Source organism: Eublepharis macularius, chromosome 6, assembly GCF_028583425.1.
Source record: "Eublepharis macularius isolate TG4126 chromosome 6, MPM_Emac_v1.0, whole genome shotgun sequence".
NCBI lineage: Eukaryota > Metazoa > Chordata > Lepidosauria > Squamata > Eublepharidae > Eublepharis > Eublepharis macularius.
In genome coordinates, this window is record NC_072795.1 from 113,759,092 (window position 1) to 113,785,243 (window position 26,152).

The window sequence follows — 26,152 nt, forward strand, 5'->3', positions numbered from 1 at the left end:
CACAGCTTCTCAGAATAACTAAGCAATTGTGAATTGCTTATAGCAGACACATAAGAAAACACTGCTTGTATGAGGTCCATCAGCATACAGTTATTATAGGTGAGCTTGGCCATGATATCACTTTCACTCACTTTAACTTCCAGTGACTCCTTCTTTGTAAGGTGCACGTATTGAACAGAGTCACCTTTTTTCCCCTGGCCCTGTGTCCTGAAGGATAACTTGAGTCACAGAAATTGACTCACAGAGATTAAATTGTCCCACCACTTATCTCTAAGGGAAGAAAAACGGCAGTTCTTGAATTTTCATGAACCAGACTGCAATTATAGGCACAGCTGTATGTTTAGTTTTTCAAAAAATAGCACTCCTGGGTCACAAATTGGTAACAGATCACCAAATGATTATTTCAATTTAAAAAAATGGACAAATACCTGGTGAAGTTTCAGAAGCCAAATTGAGTTGAACATATTTCTCAATAGTCAGGGTTTCTGTGCTATGCATAAACTTTTTGTGGATACCTGATTTGCAAAAGAAAAACAATGTATGCAACATATATATATATATATATATATATATATATATATATATATATATATATATATATATATATATATATATATATATATATATATATATATATATATAATTTGTATTCGAATTTTTATTCAAATTTGCATAATTCATTTCAAATTTGTATAATTCATTTAATTTTTATCCTGCCCCAAAGGAGCTCAGCACACACGGTTTCTCCTTCTCCTCTTCATTTTATCCTCTCAATAACTATGTGGGGTAGGTTTTGCTTTTCAAATTGTACTGGCCCCAATTCATCTAACTAATGAGCTTCAGAGTACAATCGGAATTTAAATTTTGATTCCCTCCCCCTCCCCAGGCATATAAAACCAGGATGTGCTGCATGCCTGCTTTTGTCTGTTGAGTCAAAATTGTTTTGTAGTTCCTTCTAATAGGTGACTTTTCCAAGAGAGCTCTCCCCAAAACAACAAAAACAATTGATATTCAGAAATGCTTCAACTAAAACGATATCCTGACTTTCCTCAAGAAATATGAGCAGATTTTAGTTAGCCTGTGGGCTTCCTTTAGACCACAACAACTTGTGCTGTAGTACTTCAAGCCTTTAAAGTGCCAGAAGACTCCTTTTCATTTTTATCTGAGAATAACCAACTGCAATTAGCGTTGAATAAATCAGGCACCTTTTCTGCGATAAATATCAACCTCTTTTATGTGGTAAATCCTGCAGTCTGTGGAAGCCTCTGGCGCCAACACCGGGGGGCAGCCTGCTGTGTCCACAACACCTCGCTAGGTGGCAGGGAAGAGCACAAGCGAAGCGGGTCTCTTGTGCTTTTCTGAGCTGTTTCGATTTCTTCCGGAATGTAAAAGTCCTGGAAATTTATTTGCTGAGTCAGTAGCGGGTAAGTGCCATTAACATTGCTTTAGGGTGTTGATAGCATAGAAGTGAACAAGCCTGCACCAAATTCCCGGGACATTATAAGAGAAGCTGGAGTTTTCCTACTGAGCAATTGCCTGCTAGCGAGGCGAACGGCGAGTCATTAACTGCCGGTAAGTAAAAGCGTGGTGCTTTTGGATTTGTCTCCTTTAGAGCAGCCCTTTAAGTCTAGACATTGGCAAACTTCGCTCAGTTTTGAGTCAGCTTCAGATAAGGGTGTGGGGAATCCAGTTCTTGGTTTTCTGAGGGAAGGCACTGTGGATAACAAACTTCACCACAGTATCTAAATAAAGAAGGCACTGTGTTAAGAATCGCAGGATTGGACCAAGCAAATTTCGCTACCTTTTAAAGGCTTGGGCTTAACTCTTGCTGTGGTGCATGGTAGGGCCTACCTAATAAGCTTAACTACAATAAACTGTGTGAACAGTCATAAGTAGGTAGCAATAAATAATCCCATTTCTCCTCCGGTTGAGCAATTTGCAACATTCACTTTTTTCCTCCTCTTCCTCAGCTGTGCTCTGCTGGAGAAGCTTTGCAGTTTGTGATGGGGTCCAGGCTCTCTGTGGATGATTCCGTTCGCGTCGTGATAGTTGGAGGGGGGTTTGGTGGCATTGCAGCTGCCAACCACCTAAAATCCTGGGGGATCCCTTTTATCCTTGTAGACATGAAAGATGCTTTCCACCACAATGTCGCTGCCCTCCGGGCCTCCGTAAGCAGCGGTAATTTCTCATTCGATCTTCTTTAAGCCTATCTGGCCACCCAGTGATTCAGTCCTTGGTATAAACTTGGACTGTCAAGCAGGGATGGGGGAGGGGAGGGGGAACAACAAAATTCCATTTGGCCCGAGTTATGGAAATGAACACGATGCTGCTGGGACTGATCAACAAGCATTTTGTGTGTATTTCTGAAGGAAACCTCGACTAGGCTCTCTGCCACCTTGCTTGGAGGTCTGAAATTTAGAACGAATAGTATAAAAATGGAAGTTCACGGTAAATTCCTCACCTGCCTGGCAAGCCCAGTTTTGCAATTTAAATGATAAGATGCACCAGCTAGCAAAATAAATGCTGGCTTTATTGTCCACCCCACCCCCCACACATGCTTTTAGAATATCATAGACGTTTTTGTATTTATCTTTTCATGTGTTGTCTTGCTAATTTTTACAATACAAGGGATTTTTAAAAGTATACAAGCTTTTTTAAAAAAAGTATAAAATCTTTCCAAGGATTGAAGAGAAGTTTTCATTGGTGGCATCATGGAGGGCAGCCAAAGACAGCTGTGCACAACCTGTTTCTCCTTGAGATTTGTGGATTTTTTTTTTAAACCAGAACCCATCTCTGGAAAGGAATAGGAATGTTTGGCTCGGTTATGGTGAGAGCAGTTCCAGACTGGCCTTGCTGCTCTACGATTGTGCTTTTGCCCATAATCAGGGCCCTTTGGGGTGGAGTAAGTAACCTTTCTGTGTCAAACAGGTCCCACATTACTCTAGAATTCTCAGCCAGAGTTCCCCCTCTCCGGTAAAAGGGTATGCTGCCTTACCTCACTGGAACAAAATCTACAATACAAAGCGAAACCCCTCCACAATAAGACTGCCGTCAAATGACAATGTAATGTCCTTTAGAAGCGCTTACTGAAAGTGCTAGGTGCAAAATTCACAGTATACTAATGGTTATAATAAACATGTCATTCTATCCATTTTAAATATAACAGCAACACAGTACAAAACATTTCTTTCACCACTCTGTTTCCTGGTTAAATGTATTACAGTTCCACAGCCTCAGTCCGATGATTACATGTAGGTAAACTCATTTTAGTCCATAGATTATTGTAAAGTGTTCGTGTTACTTATTTCTTATAAGTCTTAACAGGCTGTTGGAACAGTTCAGAAAGACCCCTTCAAGGGCCAGTCAATAGAACAAATCAAGTTGTGGAAGCCGTGCAGCTCAAAAGTGCCAGTTTGAGCTTTGTTTTGTCCTCTTCCTCAAGAGATGCAGTCAGCTTCACTCATTCCATAAACTATAAAAATAGTAATATTAAGAACAACATCTGCTCTTTTAGGTGACAATAATGAATAATAAAAGATTCATTAATTATAACTCAGTCTGTTCATTCTTTCATTCTTATCCAGGAAGCAATGCATTAAGAGCAATCTGGTAAACATGTTTATTTCTGTTACAACCATTAGTATACTGTGTTTTGCACCTAGCACTTTCAGCAAGCACTTACAAAGTACATTACATTGTCATTTGACATCAGTCTCACCTCACTGAAAAGCAATTCAGCCCTTACCCATCTGTACGATACCTATAACCCAACACATATTTATTCTTCTGTCTTTCCATATGGGTGGCATAAATCCAAGACCTAGAATAAGGGTTGAGACTGAGTAGCTGTTTCCAGATCTAGCTCCTCAGGTGTGTTTGCTAACCAGCAGGCAGCAATAAAGTGTCAGTCAGCGGTTGTAAAATGGGATTGTACTACTTCAGGCTGCAGGTGGTGGGTCCCAGCTTTTAATGCATTTTTACATTTTAAAAGTAGAAGTCAAAAAACTAGAAAAGCAGGGAGCAAGGTTCTATTTCTGTTTGCAGGGAGTTCTTTTTAAAATAATAGAGCATTACAAAATGTGATTTCTTCATCTGCAGTCTGATAGCGTCCATTCTGCCCCCTCGGTTCTCTTCCATCTCATTCTGTTAGTGTGTGAACCTGGCAGAAATGAGAAGAGTGACAGAAATGAAGGTGGCAAGATGAGGGGAGAATTCCCCTCCCGTCTTACCCATAAATGCCACCTTACTCACCCTCCTGTGAATGATGGCATGCCTCTGGCTCCTTGCTATGCCTTATAGTGGCAGGAACAGGGGGAAGGAGTTCAAGAAGGGGAAGAAAGGTGCACATGAGAAAACAAAGGGAAGCCTCTTTCAGCCTTCCGGGGCACAGCGTTGCTAGGCAATGATGTCATGTGCTTACTGCTTGGGATGGAGGTATGATAGAGGAACAGAAGGAAAAGGGGCGGGGGAGAGGTAGAGAGTGAGCAGCATCTTTGTGGGAGGGGATGAAACTAGCATTGTCAGAAAGCCATGAGAGGGAAGGTATCTGGACTATTAAGCCACAGCCATATAGCCTGACAAGACACAAGCCCTGCTCCGATGTTAACATGAGCTGTTACCTTCTAGGGTTTGATCAAGATGGGTGGTGGTGGTAGTAGTAGTAATAGTAATAACTGCACTTATATACCACTTTTCTAGACAGATTAGTGCCCCTCCCAGAATGGTGAACAAGTTAGTGTTATTATCCCCACAATGCAGCTGGGGCTGAGAGGAGTGGCTTACCCAAGGCAACCTACTGAGCTCATGGCAGTAGTGGGATTCAAACCAGTAGAGTGCTGATTCGCAGCCAAACCACTTAACCACTGTGCTACAGCAATGTTAGTCTATCTGTAGAAGTAGAAAAGAGCAACAGTCCAGTAGCACCCATAAGACTAACAAAATTTATGGTAGGGTATGAGCTTTCGTGAGTCACAGCTCACTTCTTCAGATACAAAGAAGTGGTATCACTTCTTTAAATACTAAGTATCTGAAGAAGTGAGCTGTGTCTCACGAAAGCTCATACCTTATCACAAATTTTGTTAGTCTTAGAGGTGCTACTGGACTCTTGCTCTTTTCTACTTTTAGGGCTTGGTAGCATTTTATCCTACTTCCAGCATTAGAAGTTGGCTCTGGAATAGATGACTCTTCATGATAAAGGGGTATGGAAAGGGCATGGTCTCTAGACCAGCAAGTACTATATAAGTCATTGTATAGTATACCAGTCATTGCAGGTCACAGAACGTGATGCCTAGGTCAAGAATGAGTTTATAAGAAAAGAAGGTTTTAGTCATTTATTACAGTCCAAGATCATCAGAGTAAAACATACATTAACACAATAATTATATGAATACATATACAATCATTATATAAGTATTAAAAAATAACGAATATGTCACTAAATCAGCATTGTACCTCAGTAGACTCTGACAGCTGCACAGAATCCAGCAACTCTATCTGAGGTTCCAGGCTCAAGTTCTGTTAGCAGAGAGGAAGTGTACCATTCCTCCGATCTTCCTGGGAGTTTTTGGAGGACAGACGTGATAAATGTATATCTAACGTCGTCATAGAATGGGGTAATATAACAGCATATGTCGAACTGTGACCATTTTCCTGGAGGACAAGGGCATTAACAGTCTGCCACGATATCTTCTAATAAACTGGATGGAAGAACACTGAGATGTGCCAGACTGAGAGCTTAAGAGTTTCATTCATTGAGCTTAGGTAGCCCTGTGGAAAGAAAACTATTTAGGTAGCACCTGTGCAGTGCACCCCCATTTCTTTCACTGCATATGTTTTGGCCAGCTTGCCCCCAGCTTCCAACCTCTCTCGTCTCACAGAATCGTGTACTGGGAAACTATTTTTAAAAAAGTCATGTGTATCTTTATGCAAATAACCATATACCTCACTGAACTGAACCGTGTACATTTGCCATGTACTTGATATCCCCTCCATCCCCCATTTTTGCAATCCTAGGCAGGCAGCAAAATACTTATTGAACCACTGGTATTCAGCATTCAGGTAGGTGAGTCTTAACTTACGCAGACCTCCCTTGATAGTAGAATGATTTCAGCCATTTTGTATTAAACCAGTTCAGTACATTGTGATATAACATCTGAGAAATCCAAGCAGGTAAACTCCACCTTCACTCCTTTTTATTGCAGTCCTAATTTTGTACAGTTCAGGTGTGGTTTTATGAGCTTGAGGGTTGGGTTGGGGTTATCAATAAAACTATAACTTACACACGTATTCATTTCTTGACATGTATTCCGTGTATTCTTACCCCAAAAGTAATTCCATGTATTTTTACCCCAAAAGTACCATTAATTGCTTAAATGTTTTATTTCACAGGATTTGCGCAAAAAACTTTCATCTCCTATTCAGTAACATTTGAAGACAGTTTCCGGCAAGCCAAAGTGATTAGCATTGATGTGGAAAAACAGCACGTTGTGTTGCATGATGGTGAAGTGAGTCAGTGGTAACGTGTGAGCGCTCTTTGCCTGAGAGAGCAACTGCAATCCTAAGCAGAGTTATTTTATATACTAAATGCCAAGCGCTCCTGATCTATAGATACTTAAATCTGGAGACTGGAACCATGAATGGACAAGATAGAGCTTCCTACACACCTGAAAAATGCCTAGATTTGCAGAAAAATATGAAATCTAAAAAAAATACACTGGGTTTTTTAAAAAAAACCAAAATGGTAAAAGGAGCACCTGCAGCTTTAACCAGATGTCCTCAGTGTCTGTTGCTAGGCAACCATAACTCACCCAGGCCTGGCTGCTTGCTACTCTTCAACACAGACCCCTCCAAAAGCCAGTGTAGTGTTTCAGAGTAGGATGTGAGAGATCCAGGTTCAAATCACCACTCTGCTGTGGAAGCTCATGGGGTGACTTTGATCTAGTCAGACACTCTCAGCCTAACCTCCCTCTCAGGTTTGTTGTGAGGATAATATGGAGGCAAGGAGAATGATATAAGCTGTGTTGGGCCCCACTGTGAAGAAAGGCAGTATATAAATGGAATAAATTAATAAAAATGAAGAGGAGGGCAGATAAAAGGTAAGCTGTTTAGTTGGTTTGCAGGAGAGAAGGACGTAAGGAAAGGTGAGCATATGGAGGCTGCCAGGAGGAGGGAAAGAAGAATAGTGTGGGGAAGGAGATACAGGGAAAAGCGAAGTGCCCTGCCATCATGAGTCCTTGCAGGTTCCCCACCATGCAGCTGGGCCCAACTCACCCAGCACCACATGACTGGGCCATAGGGGAGAGGCTGCTGGGGAGGGGAAGGGATGGAAAGGTGAAGACAGAGGGGCAACAAATGTGGGTTTTAAGGAGAGAAGGACTCAGGAAAAGGGAGAGAGGCTATGGGGAGCAGGGAAGGGAAAGAGGGGAGGAAGGAAGGGGAAAATGAGATGCCCCAACAAGTTCCTGCGGTCCCCACTTGTATGCTTCTAAATCCATTGAAGTCAGTAGGCTTAGAAGAATGTAAACTCTGCTCAGGATTGCAAAGATGTGAACCTGTTTTTAAATATTCCCTTTAGGAACTCGCCTTTTCTCATCTTATCCTTGCCACAGGGAGTGATGGACCTTTCCCTGGGAAATTTAACCATATTGTTTGCAGGCAGTCAGCTATTCAGACCTATGAGGATATGGTCAAGGAGGTAAGACTCAAAATAGCTTTGCTTGTGCTTTCGTATTGTCCTAGATATGTCCAATAATGGGCCACTTAGGACTGGTCCAATAAAGGGCCCAATAAAGGGCCACTTAGGACTGGTTTGTGCCAAGATAGTAATTGGATGAATTAAAATGTTCATTTGAGGATGCAGAAATACAATGTCTGTCAACTTCACCACTGACATCCCTAATTGACATTTATTGTGACAATAGTACAAGAAAGAAATTTGACCATACAACCGATGAGAATATGATGGATAAACAAGGAAAAATAAAATCCTGGCAAGTAGTTCATGATTAAGGGGAAAAAAACATGCCATGGTTATTATATCATCAAATGATATCTAAATAGAAAGATCAAATAGCTAAAGAAGGGGGATGATTAAGAAAGAAAACGATTTTTGAACAGGAGATTTAAAACACCTATTAGGAAAAACTTATAAAATGTTATTGCAATATGACACTGAAACAGAGCAATTAAAAAAACTATATGAAAAAAATGGATACAACATTTTGGAGTAAATCTACACATCAGTGGGAAAATCTATGGACTAAAGAAATTAAGTTTACTGAATGTCAAATATTAAGGGAGAACTGGTATTAAATTACCCCTAAAGATACAGCAAAAATAAATAGATGCAGTACTGTTCAGAAAAAATACTGGCTGGTCCAAACAGCCTGGGAATTTGCTTTCTTTATGTGTCAGAGCCAGGCTACAAGTGACACCTGACACAGGTTGGACACTTGTCAGCTTCCCTCAAGTTTTGATGGGAAATGTAGGCGTCATGGTCTTGCAGCTTGGCTCTCCATTTAATTGAAGTTTACAGAGCTGCAGTCTGTGGGAGGGAGAACATGCGGTTGGGAGAGGATTGCAGGCGTCGGGCTCTCGCTGGGCGCCCCCCTCCGCTGGGTGTGTGTGTGTGGGTTTCTGTAAACTTCAATTAAATGGAGAGCCAAGCTGTAAGACCAGGATGCCTACATTTCCCATCAAAACTTGAGGGAAGCTGACAAGTGTCCAACCTGTGTCAGGCGTCACTTGTAGCTTGGCTCTCAGTCCTCATTTAAGAGGGAGGATGGCTTACTACCTCCAGCCTCTTCTAATAGGGAAACTGGTTCCCTTCAGACTTTGAGAGAGGTGAAAAGTGGGCTGCTGAAGACTGAAATTCTTTGGCTCCATCTGAAGCATAGTCCTGTGCATCAGTGCTGTAATTCAATCTTCTTTCTCTCTTTGTGAAAGATTCAGAAAGCTCCCCGCGTAGTTGTTGTGGGTGGTGGTGCTGCTGGAGTTGAGATGGCAGCAGAGGTTAAGACGGAGTTTCCTGCCAAACAGGTATAAGGCTTAGGTTGCATGACCATCTATTCACCCATTCTTTTTTGTTATTTTTCTTAAATTCACAGTTGTTTCCCAAGGAGGGACTAAAGTGGCTGTATTTTTGGAGTATCTACACTACGGGGTTATATCTATTATATCCATTATATAGTCTTCCCCAAAGAATCCTGGGAATATTCACTTGGTAAAGATGTTTGGGATTTTGTTAGCGCTCCTCATCAAAACAGTAGTTCTCTGGGGATGGGCAATGTCACTTGAAAGTGTAGATATGCCCTTTTGTTCTCATAACCTCTCCTACCCTCCGCTTTCAATGTTATACCACAAAAAGTGAATCAGTTCAGTGTTCACAGCTCATGGTTTCCCTCTATTCATTTGTTTATACATGTATGATGAATGCCACAACTTTCCCTAATTTCTTTTTTGACGTTATTAATAGGAGGAAAAATTATAATTTATCTTGCTTTTATGAAAAGATTTTAATCCAATTATCCTATGCCGATTCACATGGAATGCATCAGACTGGACTCCATTCTCTCTATGACTATAAGGAATCCCACCCTAGAACATTTATTAGTTCTTCTGTGTACTAAGGCTTTACTGTATCTTGAGGACATCTGGATCTAGTCTCCAGAGAAACAGAAGCTTTCTTTCATTCTGGTCGCTTTCATTTAATTTACTTAATGTACTAGTTGAGGCGATGTTAATCTAAAAAGTAGCATGGGTTGTGAGCTCTAGAAATGTACAGGTCCCCATGTTGTAATAAATGCATTTTTAAGGGCTGTTGTTATCATGTGCACCCTGACGTGGATAGCCCAGGCAAACCCAATCTCATCAGAACTCGGAAGCTAAGCAGGGTCAGCCTTGGTTAGTTATTGAATGGGTGACCTCCAGGGAAGACCAATGTCATTATGCAGAGGTAGGCAATAGCAAACCACTTCTGTTAGTCTCCTGCCTTGAAAACCCCAGCAATGGGTTGCCATACGTAGGCTGCAACTTAATGACACTTTCTACCACCACCCCCCTTATAATATGGAAGATCTTAATTGATGATTTTTCACCAGCTGAACATATTTTGCTTGGTGTTTCTGCCTCCAGGTCACACTCATTCATTCAAAAATTGCATTGGCAGATGTAGAGCTCCTCCCCAGTGTCCGGCAGAAGGTGAAGGAGATTCTTATCCAGAAGGGAGTACATATCTTGCTGAGTAGGTACATAGTGGGTTTGTTATATGTATGTAGTTCTCTGCTGGGTATTTCAGGTTCTCTTGTAGCTGAAGAGAGCTTTTCCAGGGCATTTTCATGTACTAATTTTTATTTTACTTATTTACCTCATTTATAGTCTGCCTTTCTCATTGAGTTTCAAGGCGGATTACAGAATATAAAACAGTGGAAATCTGACAGCATAAGACAATCAATGAACAATGTATTGTCGAAGGCTTTCACGGCCGGAGAACGATGGTTGTTGTGGGTTTTCTGGGCTGTATTGCCGTGGTCTTGGCATTGTAGTTCCTCAGGTGACACTGAGAGATCTCTGTCTTTTGGTGCTACACCTCTGAAGATGCCAGCCACAGCTGCTGGTGAAACGTCAGGAACTACAATGCCAAGACCACGGCAATACAGCCCGGAAAACCCACAACAACCAACAATCAATGAACAATTACAGAATTAAAGAACAAGAAGTGGGGGCCTGCAACAAAATTGTGACAGGCTGACAGGGAGGGACAGACAGTGGATCTTTCTCTATCCCCTCCCCCTGCTTTCTCAGTGATCCTTCCCTTTTCTCCCACCCCTCTCAACAATCTCTCCCTGTTCCCCCTTTCACAAAGATTGTTCCCTTTTTCTCTCCCCCCTTACCTCTACCCACCACTCTGGCAAATCCCCTTACCCTACCCCTCCGTTCCAGGCAGATACCCTTACCCCCCACTCCTTGGCTCTCTCCCGAACACTCTTACCATTCTCCTGTCCCTCCTGCCAACACCCTTTGGCTTTCACCCCATCACTCCTTGAAATCCTATCCCTTTTTCCTATTAACTCAGAGCTGGCCCTCCCTGGGCCTGCAGGGTCTCACTATTCTGCAGCACAGGGTGGGCACACCGGCACTTCCTGAGGCCCAGCACAGGGTGGGCATTCTGGTGTTTCCTATAGCCTAGTGCTGTGTGGGCATGGCTTTAACTGCAGTGGCTTGGTTCCTCTGTAAGGCCTGGGACAGGCATGGGCCAGCATGTGGGATGGTTCTCCACTTCTCTGGCTGTGGCACAACCTCAATTTTTTTTTTTATGGTTCAGATTTTTTTTCAACTGTATGTGGTTCCCTAAGGTTGTAGAAGCATCTGGTTTCTAGCTAGTTGCCCCAATCCACACATTTAAGAATCCTTGGTGAGGGGAGATGACAACTTGGCTATTCGTGAACAACAAACTAATGCAAAGGTATACTATAAAAAATACCAGGGAATAAGACAATGCAGAAAAAGCACACGAGACCTACAGCAGTAATTATAGTGGACTACAATCTTGTTCCTTTATGAAGGTGTCCTCTTGGGCAGTTCCTTCTACTACATTTCTAAGTTCTTTTTAAAAATGCCCTCTTGCACATTCTGTGAAATGACAGAGTTGTTGGAGCTTTCGGGCAGGCTGTTCCACAAGGTGGGAGCCACAACAAAGAATGCATGTGAATAGGCAACTGCCAATCTAACCCAGTTGCAGGGTGGTACCTTTAGAAGGCTTTACTCAAATGAGTGAAGCTTCTGACAGCAGAGTATAGCGGAAGAGGTAGCCCTGCAGGTATATGGGCCCAAAGCCATTAAGGGCTTGGAGGTGATAACCAGAACCTTGAATTGAACTTGGAAACTGATCAGTAACCACTGGAGTATTTATAGAATGCGTGTGACATGCCTGTTCTGCTTATTGTCTCATAGTAATCAGACTGCAGCTTTACACACCCATTTGAGTTTCTGAGGTCTTTAATGGGATGATATCAGAATACAAAAAAGTCAGACTTCCGGTTTGGGATTCATGGAGGTCTAACGCAGCTCAGGGAGCTGGGCTGTCTGTGCCGCTGTTTGTGGAGGCTGGAGGGGCGCCAACTGCCCGCAGCCCCCTGTTCTCAGGCGGAGAACAGGCAAGTACACTTAAGAACCTGAGGGCACGTTGATCTTGGGTGTGAGGGGGGTTCTACGCAACGAGCCCCCGTCCACTCTTGAGGTCCCACCCGAAGAAAGGTTGCTAAAATCTCTGCAGCGGCTCTGGAGTCAGTTTCTGGCATAAGACCTACATACCCGAGCTTCAGTAAACCGAAAAGGGAATAAGAACTAATTGGATACTTGAAGCAGCGATTACAACCCAAGAGAAACGTCTAAGAAGGTAAAGATTGCTATCTCTTAATACGGGACAGATTATAAAAAGGAATAAAGTGATAAAGAGAATCTAAAAACTGCAAGAGACTTGTTATGTAAAGGAGGAAGTTCCGGCAAATTAAATTTTAAAAAGTGACACTGTAAAGAGAAGTTAATGCGGAAAATTAACTATTGTTTACATACCTGTGGCTAGGAAGAGATAGCAGACTGTGAGAAAGTTTTAATATCGTGAGAACTGCTGTGAAAAGAAGAGGAACAGGAAGTGCGTCAGAATCATAAAGAGACTGGCAAGAAGCGGCTTGTTAACAACGGAAGCGGAAGGTCGCCATTTTGAAACAGGGCAAAGCTGTGACTTCAAGGAAAATGGAAGTAGGCCATCTTTGGTGAAGGTAAGGGCAATTGCTTCAATACAAAACCATAGAGAAAAAACGCCCGACATTTTGAACTATGCAAACTCTTTTCTCTAAAAAATAAACTGAATCTGGACTTTTAAAAATAACAGAAAGCAACAAACTAGCACCACGGAGTTGAGGAAAAGAGCGGACACGTGGGAGTGAAGTAGAGCTAGCCCCACGATGTCGAAGGAGGAGTGGCAAACCGCGCTGGAGAATTTGGATAAAAAAGTTTCAGAAGGAAATAAAGAGCTTAAAGAAATGATGCAGGAGAATTTTAAGGACTTTAAAGCGGCATTAAAATCGGAGATGGCAGAACTCACAAAAAAAATGGATCAAGTACAAAATGACTTGCAAGCTACACAGCAGAGAGTTAATGTAGTAGAGAACGCGGTTGACACCTTAACAGACGTGCAGAGAACGGAGATGCGAGGAATGAAGGGAAGAATGGCCATAGCTGAATGTAAACAAATGGAAAAGCAACTCAGATTTCGCGGGATTCCGGAGATTGTGGAAAAAACAGCCCAAGAGCAGATCACAGAAATTTTGGCGGGCTACGTGGGGAAAGAAGAAGAGGAGGTTGCAGCTCTTCTGGACGTGGCATACAGAATTAACTCAAAATTTGCAGCTCAGAAGAAGTTACCAAGGGATATGATCGTGCAATTTACGACCAGAAATACAAGAGAGTCAATTGTAAGCAAACAGTTTCAGGAACCATTAGAAGTCGACGGGAAGGTGGTGAGAGTTATGAAAGAACTGCCCAGAGCGGTGTTGTTGGAGCGGAAAAAATACAGAGAGCTGGTCCAGATGTTAAAGGATTTGAAAATTAGGTACAGATGGGAAATACCAGAAGGACTGGCATTTGAATTTGGTGGAGTAACGAGAAATATCAGGTCGGGTCACGAGATGGAAAACTTTATTAGGGACAATGAAAAGGACTTACCAAAAAGTACAAGAATGTGATCATGGAGTGTAAAATAATATCTTGGAATGTAAATGGACTAAATTCACCTTGTAAACGTAAGGCTATTTTCCATTGGCTTTTAAAACAAAAATGTAATATAGTATGTCTCCAAGAGACACATATCAGAAAGCAGGATTTAAAGTATTTGAAATTTGTAAAGCTTGGAAATGAATTTGCTGCAGCCTCCAAAAAGAAGAAGAGAGGAGTTGCATTGTATATAAAGGAGGAACTGCAGCCAAAATTAATTTTAAGTGATGCAGAAGCTAGATATTTAGCAGTGGAAATAATTTGGAACTCGAAGAAGACCTTGGTGATTGGAATTTATGCACCCAATGGCGCGAAAGAAAACTTTTTCAAGGATTTACAAAAACAACTCGATGAGCTGACCTATGATCAAATAATTCTGGCAGGCGACTTCAATGAAGTTACAAATTTGGAAGAAGATAAGAAATCTAAAATTGCACAAAAAAAAGAGGACTTTTGCCAAAGTCGTTTTTTGCGATTAAGGAACAGGAAAGTCTGGAAGATGTATGGAGGAGACAAAATAAAAAAAAACAGACAATATACCTTTTATTCTGTGAGGCATGCTACTCTATCAAGAATTGATATGATCTGGGCTTCCAAAGAACTAATGTTGTGGACTAGAGATGTGGAGATAATGCCTAAGGTAGGCTCAGATCACAATCTTTTCATGTGGAGATTTGGAAAAAATACTAAAAGGAGGATGGAGAATAAATGAAGATTTGCTGCAGACAGAAGATAACATGGCGTTGCTACGAAAGGAGACCAAGTTCTTTATACAATACAATTTAAATAAGGATGTGTCAACTCATAAGGTATGGGACACTTACAAAGCTGTAATAAGGGGAATATTGATGGACTTGAATGCAGGGGACAGAAGGAGAAAAGAAGAAAAAAGAAAGGAAATAACCGAAAAAATTAAAGCCAAAGTGATACAACTTAAGAAAAGACCAGGGAAGAAACGTATATATCAGGATATAAAAATATTGCAGGAGCAATTGACAGCAATGATAACAAAGAGCTGGAGTGGAACTTGAAAAAAATGAATCAAAAAACATTTGAAGGTGCAAATAAACCTGGCAAATATCTAGCTTGGCAATTAAAAAAGAAAAAAGAGAAGAAAACCATAATTAAAATACGAGAGGAAGACAGAACATTATTGGACCAACCAGCTATTAGTAGAGCTTTCTATAAATTTTATGCAAAACTGTACCAGAAAAAATAAGTGAATAGAGATTCAATAGCGGAGTATTTGGAAAGAATGAAACTTCCAACGATGTCAGAGGAATGGAAAGAAAAATTAAATAGGGAAGTGACAGAGGAAGAAATAAAAGAGGCCATCCAATCCACGAAATTAGGGAAAGTATCGGGACCGGATGGACTGACGGCAAAGTTCTACAAAATGATGGCTAGCGAATTGGCACCTTTTTTGAGAGAGGTAATGAATGAAGTTATGCAAGGCCATAAGATTCCCGATTCATGGAACGAAGCTAACATATCACTGATTCCGAAAGATGGACAGGATCTGACCAATGTTAAAAATTATCGGCCAATTTCGTTGCTGAACAATGACTATAAAATATTTGCAAAAGTTTTGGCGGAAAGCATAAAGGGATGGCTGTTGGAATTTATTGCAGAAGAACAGGCCGGATTTTTACCTAATAGACAAATTAAAGACAATTTAAGGACAGTAATAAACTCTATTGAATACTATGATAAGCACTGTGATAGGGAGGTTGGTTTCTTTTTCGTGGACGCAGAAAAAGCATTTGACAATCTGAACTGGGACTTTGTTTGCCACTATGGAAAAGCTGCAAATGGGAGCAAAGTTCATACAAGCAGTTAAAGAAATTTATAGAGACCAAAGTGCAGCGATTGTAGTGAATGACGACTTAACTAAAAAGTTGAAAATAAGCAAAGGTACAAGACAGGGCTGCCCTCTGTCTCCATTGTTGTTCATTTTGATCTTGAAAATACTGATGATTCAAATACGAGAGGATGATACAATTCGAGGCATAAAAATAAAGGAATTTTCCTACAAGGTCAGAGCATTTGCGGATGATATAATGTTAATAGTAGACGATCCAATTGAGAATATGCCTAAAATAATAGACAAAATAAAGGAGTTCGGAGATTTGGCTGGATTTTATGTGAATAAAAAGAAGTCGAAGATACTATGTAAAAACATGACCAAGCAGAAGCAGCAAGAACTAATGGAGATAATGGATTGTGAGGTAACTAATAAAGTAAAATATCTTGGTATTGAACTGACTGCGAAAAACATAGATCTATTTAAAAATAACTATGAGAAATTGTGGATACAAATAGAGAGAGACTTGATAAAATGGAACAAACTGAATTTATCATGGTTGGGAAGAATAGCAGCAGTAAAGATGAATGTTCTACCACGTGTGATGTTCTTGCTGCAAACAATCCCAATTATCCGAGACTCTAAACAATTTGACAAATGGCAAAGGAAAATTTCAGACTTTGTGTGGGCAGGTAAAAAACCATGTGTGAAAATGAAAGTATTACAGGATGCGAAGGAAAGAGGTGGTTTGCAACTGCCCAATATAAGACTATACTATGAAGCAATTTGTCTGGCATGGTTAAAAGATTGGATAACATTAAAAAACCGTAAATTGCTGGCTTTGGAGGGACACAAAAAGTTGTTTGGATGGCATGCCTATCTGTGGTACAATAAAGTTAAAGCAGACTCTATGTTTTTGCACCACTATATTTGAAGAAGCCTCTTCACAATCTGGAAGAAGTATAAGGTTTATTTGGAAGATGGAATTCCTTCATGGGTGGTTCCGTATGAAGTAATAGATCTGAGAACTGTTGACAATGAACAGCAACGTTTGACCTACAAGGAGATAACACAAATACAATATTCAACAATAAGAATAAAGACAGAAGAAGAGCTGTCTCCTTGTTATGGATGGTTTCAATACAGACAGATCAGAGATCTTTTCAATTCGGACTGTTTAAAAGGAGGAATAAGAATGGAAAACTCAGAATTAGAAGAAGTGATATTACAAGAAGGCAAAAAAGAAATTTCAAAGATTTATAAAGTACTTCTAAAATGGCATACGGAGAATGAAATAGTAAAAGTCCAGATGGTGAAGTGGGCAGTAAATTTCAATAAAGAAATAACAATGGAGGCGTGGGAGCACCTGTGGAAAAACACATTGAAGATTTCAACTTGTACGAACATTAAAGAGAATGAATACAAAATGATCTATAGATGGTATCTAACACCAAAGAAGATTGCGCTAGGAAACACTAACATGTCAGACAAATGTTGGAAATGTAAAAAGCAGGAAGGGTCACTATATCATATGTGGTGGACTTGTGAGGTAGCTAAGCAATACTGGGGAGATATAATTGAAGCAATTAATGAAATTTTACAAATCCAAATAAATAAGAACCCAGAATTGTTGCTACTGAACTTGGGAATGGAAGGTGTTCCAGTGCAGTACAGAACATTGTTATTTTATATGACCACAGCGGCAAGACTTTTGTATGCGCAGAAATGGAAAATACAAGAAATACCAACTATAGAAGATTGGATTTATAAATTGCTGTACATGGCGGAGATGGACAAAATGACAAGAAAACTTAAAGATCTTGATCCAGGACAATTTATTGCTGATTGGGGGAAATTGAAACAGTATTTAGGAAAAAAAATGGGATGTGAAGGGAGAACTGTGGCAGTTTGAGAACTATTAAAATGTGATGTTGTAAACAGAAGAGATAAGCGACTTTACCATTAAGGGGGAATTTAATTATTACAATCTAAGCTAGTATTATGTTTAAGCAAATCTTACGTAGAATATAGAGTTTAATCAAGGAAGAGTAAAATGGATACATTGGTGGATTAGTGATTTTAATATAGTATATATATAAAACAATTTGAATATGCTTAGAGTAAGAGATATTACGATATATGTGTTATAGAAGAATATAAGTGAAGTCAAGTTAAGTAATAAGAAGGGTTAAGGGTTGGAAAGCTGTTGGAAGTCGATAAGGAGGTGGGAGGAAAGGGTGGGGGTTAGAGTAAATTAGATATGATGGGAATGTATGTATTAAATGAAATACAAACTCACCAATAAAAAAAAAAGAATACAAAAAAGTCCTGTTTGAAGATGCCTTCCGTGGCAGAGGTTAGATGTAATGGGAAGTTTAATTCATCCTGCTTTACTCTTTATTTCCAGTTGCTTACTAAGAGAGCAAAGTGTATTTATTTTGACTTGAAAGATTTCTCAAGAGCTGTGCACTGTGTGTGGAAACCCCACAAAACTCCACTATGGTTTCTAAACTGTGTGTTCATTAATATATATTTAAACTGTGTGTTCATTAATATATATTTAAAATATTCTATATTATCAGGATGACCAGTAGCTAAGATTTAGTGCACGAAAGTCAGAGTATTACAGTGCTTCCTAAACAGACTTACACCCTTCTACGGCCATTTAAGTCAATGGCCTCAGAAGAATGCAACTCTGTTTAGAGTTGTACTGTAGCTGCTTTAAAAAGTGACATCTCTTCAAACAATTTAGACTCCGTGAATATCATTTGGCATAGTATCTTAGGATATGGGAGCCTAGTAGATTCATAAACCTCATGGTCTCAGAAGTACACTGAGGTATGATGTTTTGTTTTGGTTGTCTGACTTTAACAGGTGAGAAAGTTTCCAATCTTCCTATGCTGACTTTAAACCAATTCAGTGAGAATATGGCAGTGAAGACTGATAAAGGCACAGAAATTGCTACTGACATGGTAATTCTCTGCACTGGAATAGAGATCAATTCCTCAGCGTATAGCAGTGTCTTCTGTAAGTTATTTCCCACCATCCTTTCCAGCTTGGGGACACAAATGTTATTTCCTGCTGCTCCATGACTCACACTTGGATTCTTACTTGGCGCTGTGTATCAATTGTGCAGGATTGTTTAAACAGAGAGAGATTTCACTGGTTAGTGTGATTGCCTTCCTAAATTTACCTTTTGTGAGAAGATTATGTTGATCTTGGGGTGTGTTGAAGTGGTTTGGGGATGTATTCAACTAAAACTCCTCTCTCCCCCTCTCTTTTGTGTACTAAGTTTTTCTGTGAAAGTAGAGGGAATATCTTGTGCACTTTTTTGAGATTTAATTTTTCTTTTCAAAATGAAAGTGCTGAAATTGGCACATCATAATATATCATTTGGGTGAACCGCCAGTAGTAGCTTGTATACATTGCCGCTAACTTGGTACTGAGTTAAATTACCTCATTGTAACCAGGATTTTATAACACTGAAGAAGTTGGTTCTTTCTTTTGCAGTTGTCAACATTGGTGTTGATGTTGTTCAGTACAGATAGCACATAGGCCACTGGAACTTTTTTTTTATGGCACCAGGGTGCAACTTAAACAGGATGCTGTGATGATACAGTGAAAATGGCACATATACTGCCTCAAGCTGTTTGATCAGAGGTGGTATAGAAATATGATAAAACTAGAAAAGCTAAAATTTATTTATAGGCCACCTTTCTCACTGAGACTCAAGGTAGATTACACAGTATAAGCAAATGCAATCAAAGGATGAAACATCTAATGAACAATGTAATAAGACTAGGATTATAAAATATCTGAAACAAAGCATAAAATATTAGACATGATATGTTAAACAGTGCAGAAAATGGTATTACGAAAGTATAAAACAATGCAGTGAAAGCAAGGCAAGACATACAGATAATACAAAGTTGTACCCAGTAGTATAGTTCACAGTCCTGTTCTCTTTATAAAAGTGCCATCCTGAATCATTTCATTATGATATAGCCCTATTGCCTTTATAAAAATGACCTACTGAACAATCCAGTTTTACATAGTTTGCCCATAGTTTGGGAGCCTTCCTGATCCCCTGATGCAGGCCATTCTACAAGGTGGGGTCTACAACAGAGAAGGCGCATGTATGTTAATCTTGCCCATTTGCAAGGTGGCACCCACAGAAGGCCCTGCTCGGATGAGCAAACCTGTCATGGCAGAACATAACAGAAGAGGCAGCCCTGCAGATATGAGGGTCCAAGGTCAAGAAGGGTGTTGTAACTAATAACCCAGTAACTGATGGGCAGTCAGTGACTGCAGAATGAGTATAAACTGGTCTGAATAACACTTTTCTGTACAAGTTGGAGTCTCCAAGCTGACTTCAAGAATGCATTTCATGAAAAGTGCATTATAATAGTTTAGTCGTGATGTTACTGTGGCAAGCATCCAGGTGGCCAGATCAGCTGAGTCAAAGTAGGGGGCCCATCTTCTGGGCTAAGTGAAGTTGGAAGAAATTATTTTTTTCAGCTGCATTAACTTGCTTCTCCAGCAGTAATGCTGGATCCAGTATAACTCCTAAGCTCTTAAACCAGTTTGGTGTAGTGGATAAAAGCACGGGACTCTAATCTGGAGAACCAGGTTTGATTCCCCACTCCTCCACTTGAAGCCAGCTGAGTGACCTTGGGTCAGTCACAGTTTCTAGGAGCTCTCTCAGCCCCACCCACCTCACATGGTGATTATTGTTGTGGGGATAATAATAGCATACTTTGTAAACCACTCTGAGTGGGTGTTAAGTTGTCCTGAAGGGTGGTATCTAAATCAGATATCATCATCATCATCATCAACCAAGTCAGCAAGGGTCAGCTGAACCCCACTGAAGGTAGGAAGCATGATGTCTTTCAAGACCTCAACGTTCTCAAGCTGCATCACCTCCATCTTGTCAGGATTCAGTTTCAACTTGTTCACTTATAGCCATTTCATCACAGCAGTTAGGCAGTGGATGAAGATCTACTCAATTACCAGGAGATTTGGATAGAGTGATATAGAGCTGGCTGTTGTTTGCACTGATGGCCTCCAGTTACAAAATATGAATGATTTCGAGTACCAAGGGGGATAGGACTGTGTCCTGTGGAACTCCACAGGGTAAGTGCCACGCTTATGACAGCTGGTCTCCAATGGCAACCTTTTGAGTCCAGTCCAAAAAGAATAATTTAAACCAATCCAAAGCACATCCCGATAGCTGCTTCTGCCTCTAAATGTCTCAACAAGATGGTAGCTCACTGTGTCAAAGGCTGCAGACAGATCCCGTAGGAGCAACAAAGAGGCTTGCCTTTGTCTACATTCAGAGATCATAAACTAAACCCACCAGTGTCATCTCTATCCCATAGCCCTGCCTGAAACTAGACTGAAAAGGGTCCAGAGCAGACTAATTATGAAGATCAGGAGTGGGTCTGCCACTGCTTCCGTAATTTCCTTGCCAAAAATGATAGATTACAAACTTAGCAAAATTTGACCATATTGTTTTTCTGTGGGGATGTTTAGTTGCTGAAACTTGTCTTCTAAAAATGTCATTATGAGCCCTAGAAAAAAGCAGTGAAATATTTTGGAATTCTTTCCCTCAAACCGTGGAGATGCTTGAAATGTGCTTTTCTGTTTAAGTTCCTTACCAACATTCTGATTGGTAAGAAGTAGTAAGAGTGATTCACCACCAGTGTTATTAAATCTATTTTGAAAGTATACAGAGCGCCTGATAAGAGGACGGTGTCTGAAGTTGGCATTTACAGGACTGATTTATGTGCACCCTGAATACCGTCACTTATAGTCACAAGTAGTTGAATTATTTGTTCCACAAATTAAAATAATAGAAGACTATCATAAATAACTGACAATAGTATTGTTTTGGGCTTTTTGTCTTGTGGCATTCTCACTGCGTTTACTCCTTTTCCTTCTCAGTTGATAAGCTTGCAAGTGATGGTGCTTTGAAAGTGAATGAACACCTCCAGGTGGTAGGATATGATAACATCTATGCCATTGGCGACTGTGCTCATGTCAAGGAACCAAAGATGGCATACCATGCCAGTCTTCACGCAAACGTTGTGGTGACCAATATCATCAACAGCCTGACACAGAAACCTCTGAAAACCTACAAGCCAGGTAAAATTAGCTGCAAAGGCATGTATCAAATCTCTGATGTTTTATAACAGTTACAAAGTGTAAAGAATAAATTGACATGATTTTGATGTAGCCATGTTTAGCTTCTTAGCTTCTTTAGGAAATCCTTGCCAGATTTGCACTTGACTATATATAGTCTGCAGCAGTTTCCAAAATTACATCAAAGTTATTTTGTGGCTGCTATAATGGCAAGCATTTCCCTACAGCTTTTGGACTGTTGCTTCATACAGTACTTTCTTGACATGATCCCTTATCTGGTAATAGTTCAGTTGCCAGGATAAAAACTATTTAAAAAACTGTGTAACAGTTCTAGATTGATTATATAAGCAGGAAATATGAGCTTAGAATGAATGTTTATATTTTTTTCATCAAGCCTGAATTCTCTAGAAGGTAAATTGACAAAACTGAGGCTATCATACTTTGGTCACATCATGAGAAGATTCCCTGGAAAAGTCAATAATGCTAGGAAAAGCAGAAGGCAGTAGGAAAAGAGGAAGGCCCAAAAGAAGATGGTTGTAACTAGAGATAAGGACAAGAAATTAAGGGGGTTTAGTGCTGTTGGAAGTCAAATAGGGAAAAGGGGGAGGGGGAAGGGATGGGAGGACATATACTTTAATTATAAGGGTAAATGACTATGTATTGTGTTGTATGTTAACCCATTCAATAAAATCTTTAAAAAAAAAGATGGTTGGACTTAGTAAAAGCCATGCCCTCCAGTTTACAAGATCTGAGCAAGTCTGTCAAAGAGAGGATGTTTTGGAGGTCTTTCGTTCACAGGGTCGCCGTAGGTCGGTGGCAGCTTGATGGCACGCGGCACATAACACACGCTTCATTTGTACAATGCCTTCCTCCCCAGTGGGGATCCAAAGCAGCTTACATTATTCTCCAGCTTTTTTTTACCAAACCCGGACGATCTTAGTGTTTTTTGTAAATAATCTTTGCGTCTCCCCTTTAGGATCACTTACCTACCTGCTGTCAATGGGAAGAAATGATGGAGTTGGCCAGATTAATGGCTATTATGTGGGATGCGTAATAGTGACTACAGTCAAAAGCAGGGATCTTTTCGTTTCAAAGAGTTGGAAGGAAATGGGACAAAGAATGCCTTGCTAATGGGCACCGTTGAAAGAAGACAGAAGCTGCCAAAAGAAGAATTAATAATCCATCATTGAGGGGATTGATAAACCAACAATGGGATGAGGCCAGAGTATTGTTTTTAAAAAGGAAACAATTATCTCTCTAGTATATTTCTATATTATGTTTGATAGCTATTAGAAGCTATATTTTCCTCTAGACTCTGGGTTTCATTTTTACTGTATAGTTAATGAGCCAACATGAATTTTGTAAAAGTGGATTGAATTTTTTTTTGTGAATTAAAAGCAGCACAAGCAGTGTGCTATGTGAGAGTGATAGTCATCACATAGAGTGTGTGTTTAATGTTTTGTTTTGTGACACATTTGTATTCTGTTCCCCATTTTCTTTGTTGGCCTTGCTCTTCTCAAAGGAAATGGTTTGCCATGATAGAATGAATTTCTGAGCTAATTTCTATAATATATGCAACAGCCCATTTTTAAAAAATAGTCCAGTTTTTCTATATCCCTGTGATGTTAAGAACTTGTAGCTGTTGATGCTTTCTTTTTAGGGGGAAGTTGTTACTGACAGAAGTTTTAAACCTTATGGTAAAAGATTATCGTCCCTTTTTGTTTAAAAACAAAAAGCATGATGAAATATTCCCAGAAATTATGGGGTAGAGCAGATCAAATATAGGCACAGATTTAGTGCCCCCCACTCACTCTACCCATCAGTCAAGAAATGGGCGTAATACTAAGAATCTTATTTTACAACCTTTGTATTTGTCATTGTTCTGCTAAACATCTAAAACAATAATGCCAAACTTTTAGGAGAAATTGTCTGTAAGCAAGCATATTACAGACTGTACTCTAAAATGAGACAGGGAACCTTGTAACAGTGCTGACAAATTCTTACTTGAAAGTAAGTTCCAAGGAAAGCAATGGCCCCAATCCAGTTTAAACTTGGTCACTAAAAATAATCGCTGGTTGTAACCAACTTGTTGCATTGGTTTTATTAGGAGGTGGTCACGATTGGTTTTAGCCAGATTGAGCCAATGTTTCTGACTTCCAAGTAGATGTAGGTAGTGGGATGTTTTGTACTCAGGGTTCTCCATTCATCATAAGACAACTTGTATTCTTCCTTTTTGCCAAAATGCAAACATTTAAAACCAAAACATTGTCTTTCACAAGCAACACATTTTGTGTATGGGTTTGAGGTCTAAGTCCTAATTATGTGTGTATGTGTTGGGAGGAATAGGTCATTTTGTCTAAAGGTTTTAAGAAAGGTTGAGGAGAATGATAATTGCAAATGTTAGGAAAATACCATGATAGATGACCAGGCAGTTTCCAGAGGAGCGTCAACAGCTTGTTGGTTGCTGAGAATCTTGCAAAGAATACTGAACTAGTATGGCTGACTTGATCCAACAACATTCTATTTATGCTCTTGAACATAGGTAAACGCTTAATACAGACTAATTAAGCATTAGGAGATTCTTAGTGTAGAGATTAGTTCTGCTCTGATGTAAAAATTCAATTTGGAATGTCACCCACAACACTTTGCATACTTGGGGAAAAAAACGAGAGTATGTATGCATGAGCATGCCAAGGAAGCTTAAGAAAGAAGACAGTTCTAACTTTTTAGAAATGGGGTTCTATGATGCTGTTGGTAATGCTGATTCTTAGGATTAAGACTGCCTTCATGTTTGCCTGATTGTTTCCCATCTGTTCAGCTTATTGTTTCTAAATAAACAGAAATCACAAATCACATTTCCAAAATACTCTCTTAATGAAACTGATCCTACAAAGCTGTGCTAAAACTTCCTACCACTCTGGCTGTAATGTGAAATAGTGCTAATCTGACAATACATGGGTGATTGGGTGACATCACCAGACAGCCATTTCTCTGTATTTTTATCCTCCAGATGGAAAAGCAGCTTGAGGGGAGTGGTTCTGAGCAGGGGAAAGAGCATGGCTGGTAGGGAAAAGTAACCCCTTCCACATTCATTACATTGCTTAAACTTGCAGCTACCAAGCTGATTTTGGCTTTGAACAAGGGAGGGAGGAATTACACATGACTATGTGTGACTTCTTTTTTATGGCCCTTTCTATGAAATAACTTTTGGATCAGATTGCAGAAGATGAGCCTCTTATATGATGGTTTTAATATGAGATAGAAAACAGGAGACTAAAACCTCACCCCTTAGTTTTTCAGAGCCACAATAGCCTGTAAGTTATGTCTGTTAAAGAGCCCACAGTAGTCTTAGAACAGATGTGTGAGTGTACAGATGAATGTCAGTTGCAACTAACTGCAACCCTGTTTTCATCTTCATGATCTCTGTGCAGTACAACATGGAAGATGAGCAAGCTAATTTACCAAATAGGATGGTGGGTGGGAAGCTGACAGTTGAACAGGATATGTAGCACAGCTTTGCCCACTTCTTCTTTTCTTGTGTTGACACCTGCTGAGTAATGCTTGATAATGCTATGCTTGATAATGCTAGGGGTAGAAAACCACTTTACATAGTAGTTAAGTGGCTGGGTTGCAAGTCAGCACTCTACTGGTTTGAATCCCACTACTGCCATGAGCTCAGCAGGTAGCCTTGGGTAAGCCACTCCTCTCAGCTCCTGCTGCTCAGCTGGGATAACACTTTGTTCACCGCTCTGAGCGGGGCATTAATCTGTCTAGAAGAGCAGTACATAAGCACAATTACTATTATTACATGCAGCTTCTATAGCGTGAGGAAGTGGCTTAAGATGACGGTGCTTTTGTCAGGTTGGTATGGATCTATCATGAATACTCCATCCCTGCTCTCATATTTTTATATGGAAAACAATCCAGTGAGTGATGAACTGTACAGAAAGCTCACGTACTTTCATTGCCTCCCCCTCTCCCTAACATACATTTGTGGGTCTTTTACGTACTCGCTAATCCAGGATTCCCAACCTTTTTTGAGCCTGTGAGCACTTGGAATTCTGACACAAGTTGGTAGGTGCAATCATAAAATGGTTGCCACAGGTGGAACTAATCGCAAAATGTGAGGTTATGCATAATATTAACTTGGCATTTCAGGCAGAAGCACTGTTTAACATGCCTTTTAAAAAACATACCGTTTAAAATATTTTCTTGCAAGCACACAGCTTCAGTTATGCAGTGAAGATCATTGTGCTGTGGCAGAAGCTGCTGTGGAAACAATGTTTTAAAAAAATCTACAGCCAATCAAAGCTGTGCAGGGCAAAAGCTCCACTGACGTCCTAAAAAAAGTTGGCAAACGCCCACATACACCATGTTGGGGACCCGTGCACTAGTCCTTTGTAAATCTGGCAATAATCTAATATATTAAGAATGTAA

The 26,152-nt window shown here is 40.1% G+C and overlaps 1 protein-coding gene across 4 annotated transcripts; it reads left to right on the forward strand.

The window, feature by feature from the left end:
- Window positions 1-1,355: 1,355 nt before the first annotated feature.
- Window positions 1,356-24,568, forward strand: AIFM2 (apoptosis inducing factor mitochondria associated 2). Of its 4 annotated transcripts, none has more exons than XM_054982058.1 (9): window positions 1,356-1,424; window positions 1,971-2,178; window positions 6,388-6,503; window positions 7,574-7,693; window positions 8,944-9,036; window positions 10,132-10,240; window positions 18,449-18,601; window positions 21,518-21,718; window positions 22,692-24,568. In XM_054982058.1, the coding sequence occupies exons 2-9, from the start codon at window positions 2,004-2,006 to the stop codon at window positions 22,844-22,846; spliced, it is 1,122 nt and encodes a 373-aa protein (XP_054838033.1). In that variant the 5' UTR covers window positions 1,356-1,424; window positions 1,971-2,003; the 3' UTR covers window positions 22,847-24,568. The 4 variants fall into 4 exon arrangements, with proteins under 4 accessions (XP_054838033.1, XP_054838032.1, XP_054838035.1 ...); XM_054982057.1 differs by lacking the exon at window positions 1,356-1,424 and adding an exon at window positions 1,440-1,572; XM_054982060.1 differs by lacking the exons at window positions 1,356-1,424; window positions 18,449-18,601 and adding an exon at window positions 1,440-1,572.
- Window positions 24,569-26,152: the final 1,584 nt, after the last annotated feature.

Coding starts and splice junctions, on each gene's coding strand:
- AIFM2 (XM_054982058.1), top strand. CDS start 2,004: ATGGGGTCCAGGCTCTCTGTGGATGATTCCGTTCGCGTCGTGATAGTT. Junction 7,694..8,943: donor ATGAGGATATGGTCAAGGAG/GTAAGACTCAAA, acceptor TCTTTGTGAAAG/ATTCAGAAAGCTCCCCGCGT. Junction 9,037..10,131: donor CGGAGTTTCCTGCCAAACAG/GTATAAGGCTTA, acceptor TTCTGCCTCCAG/GTCACACTCATTCATTCAAA.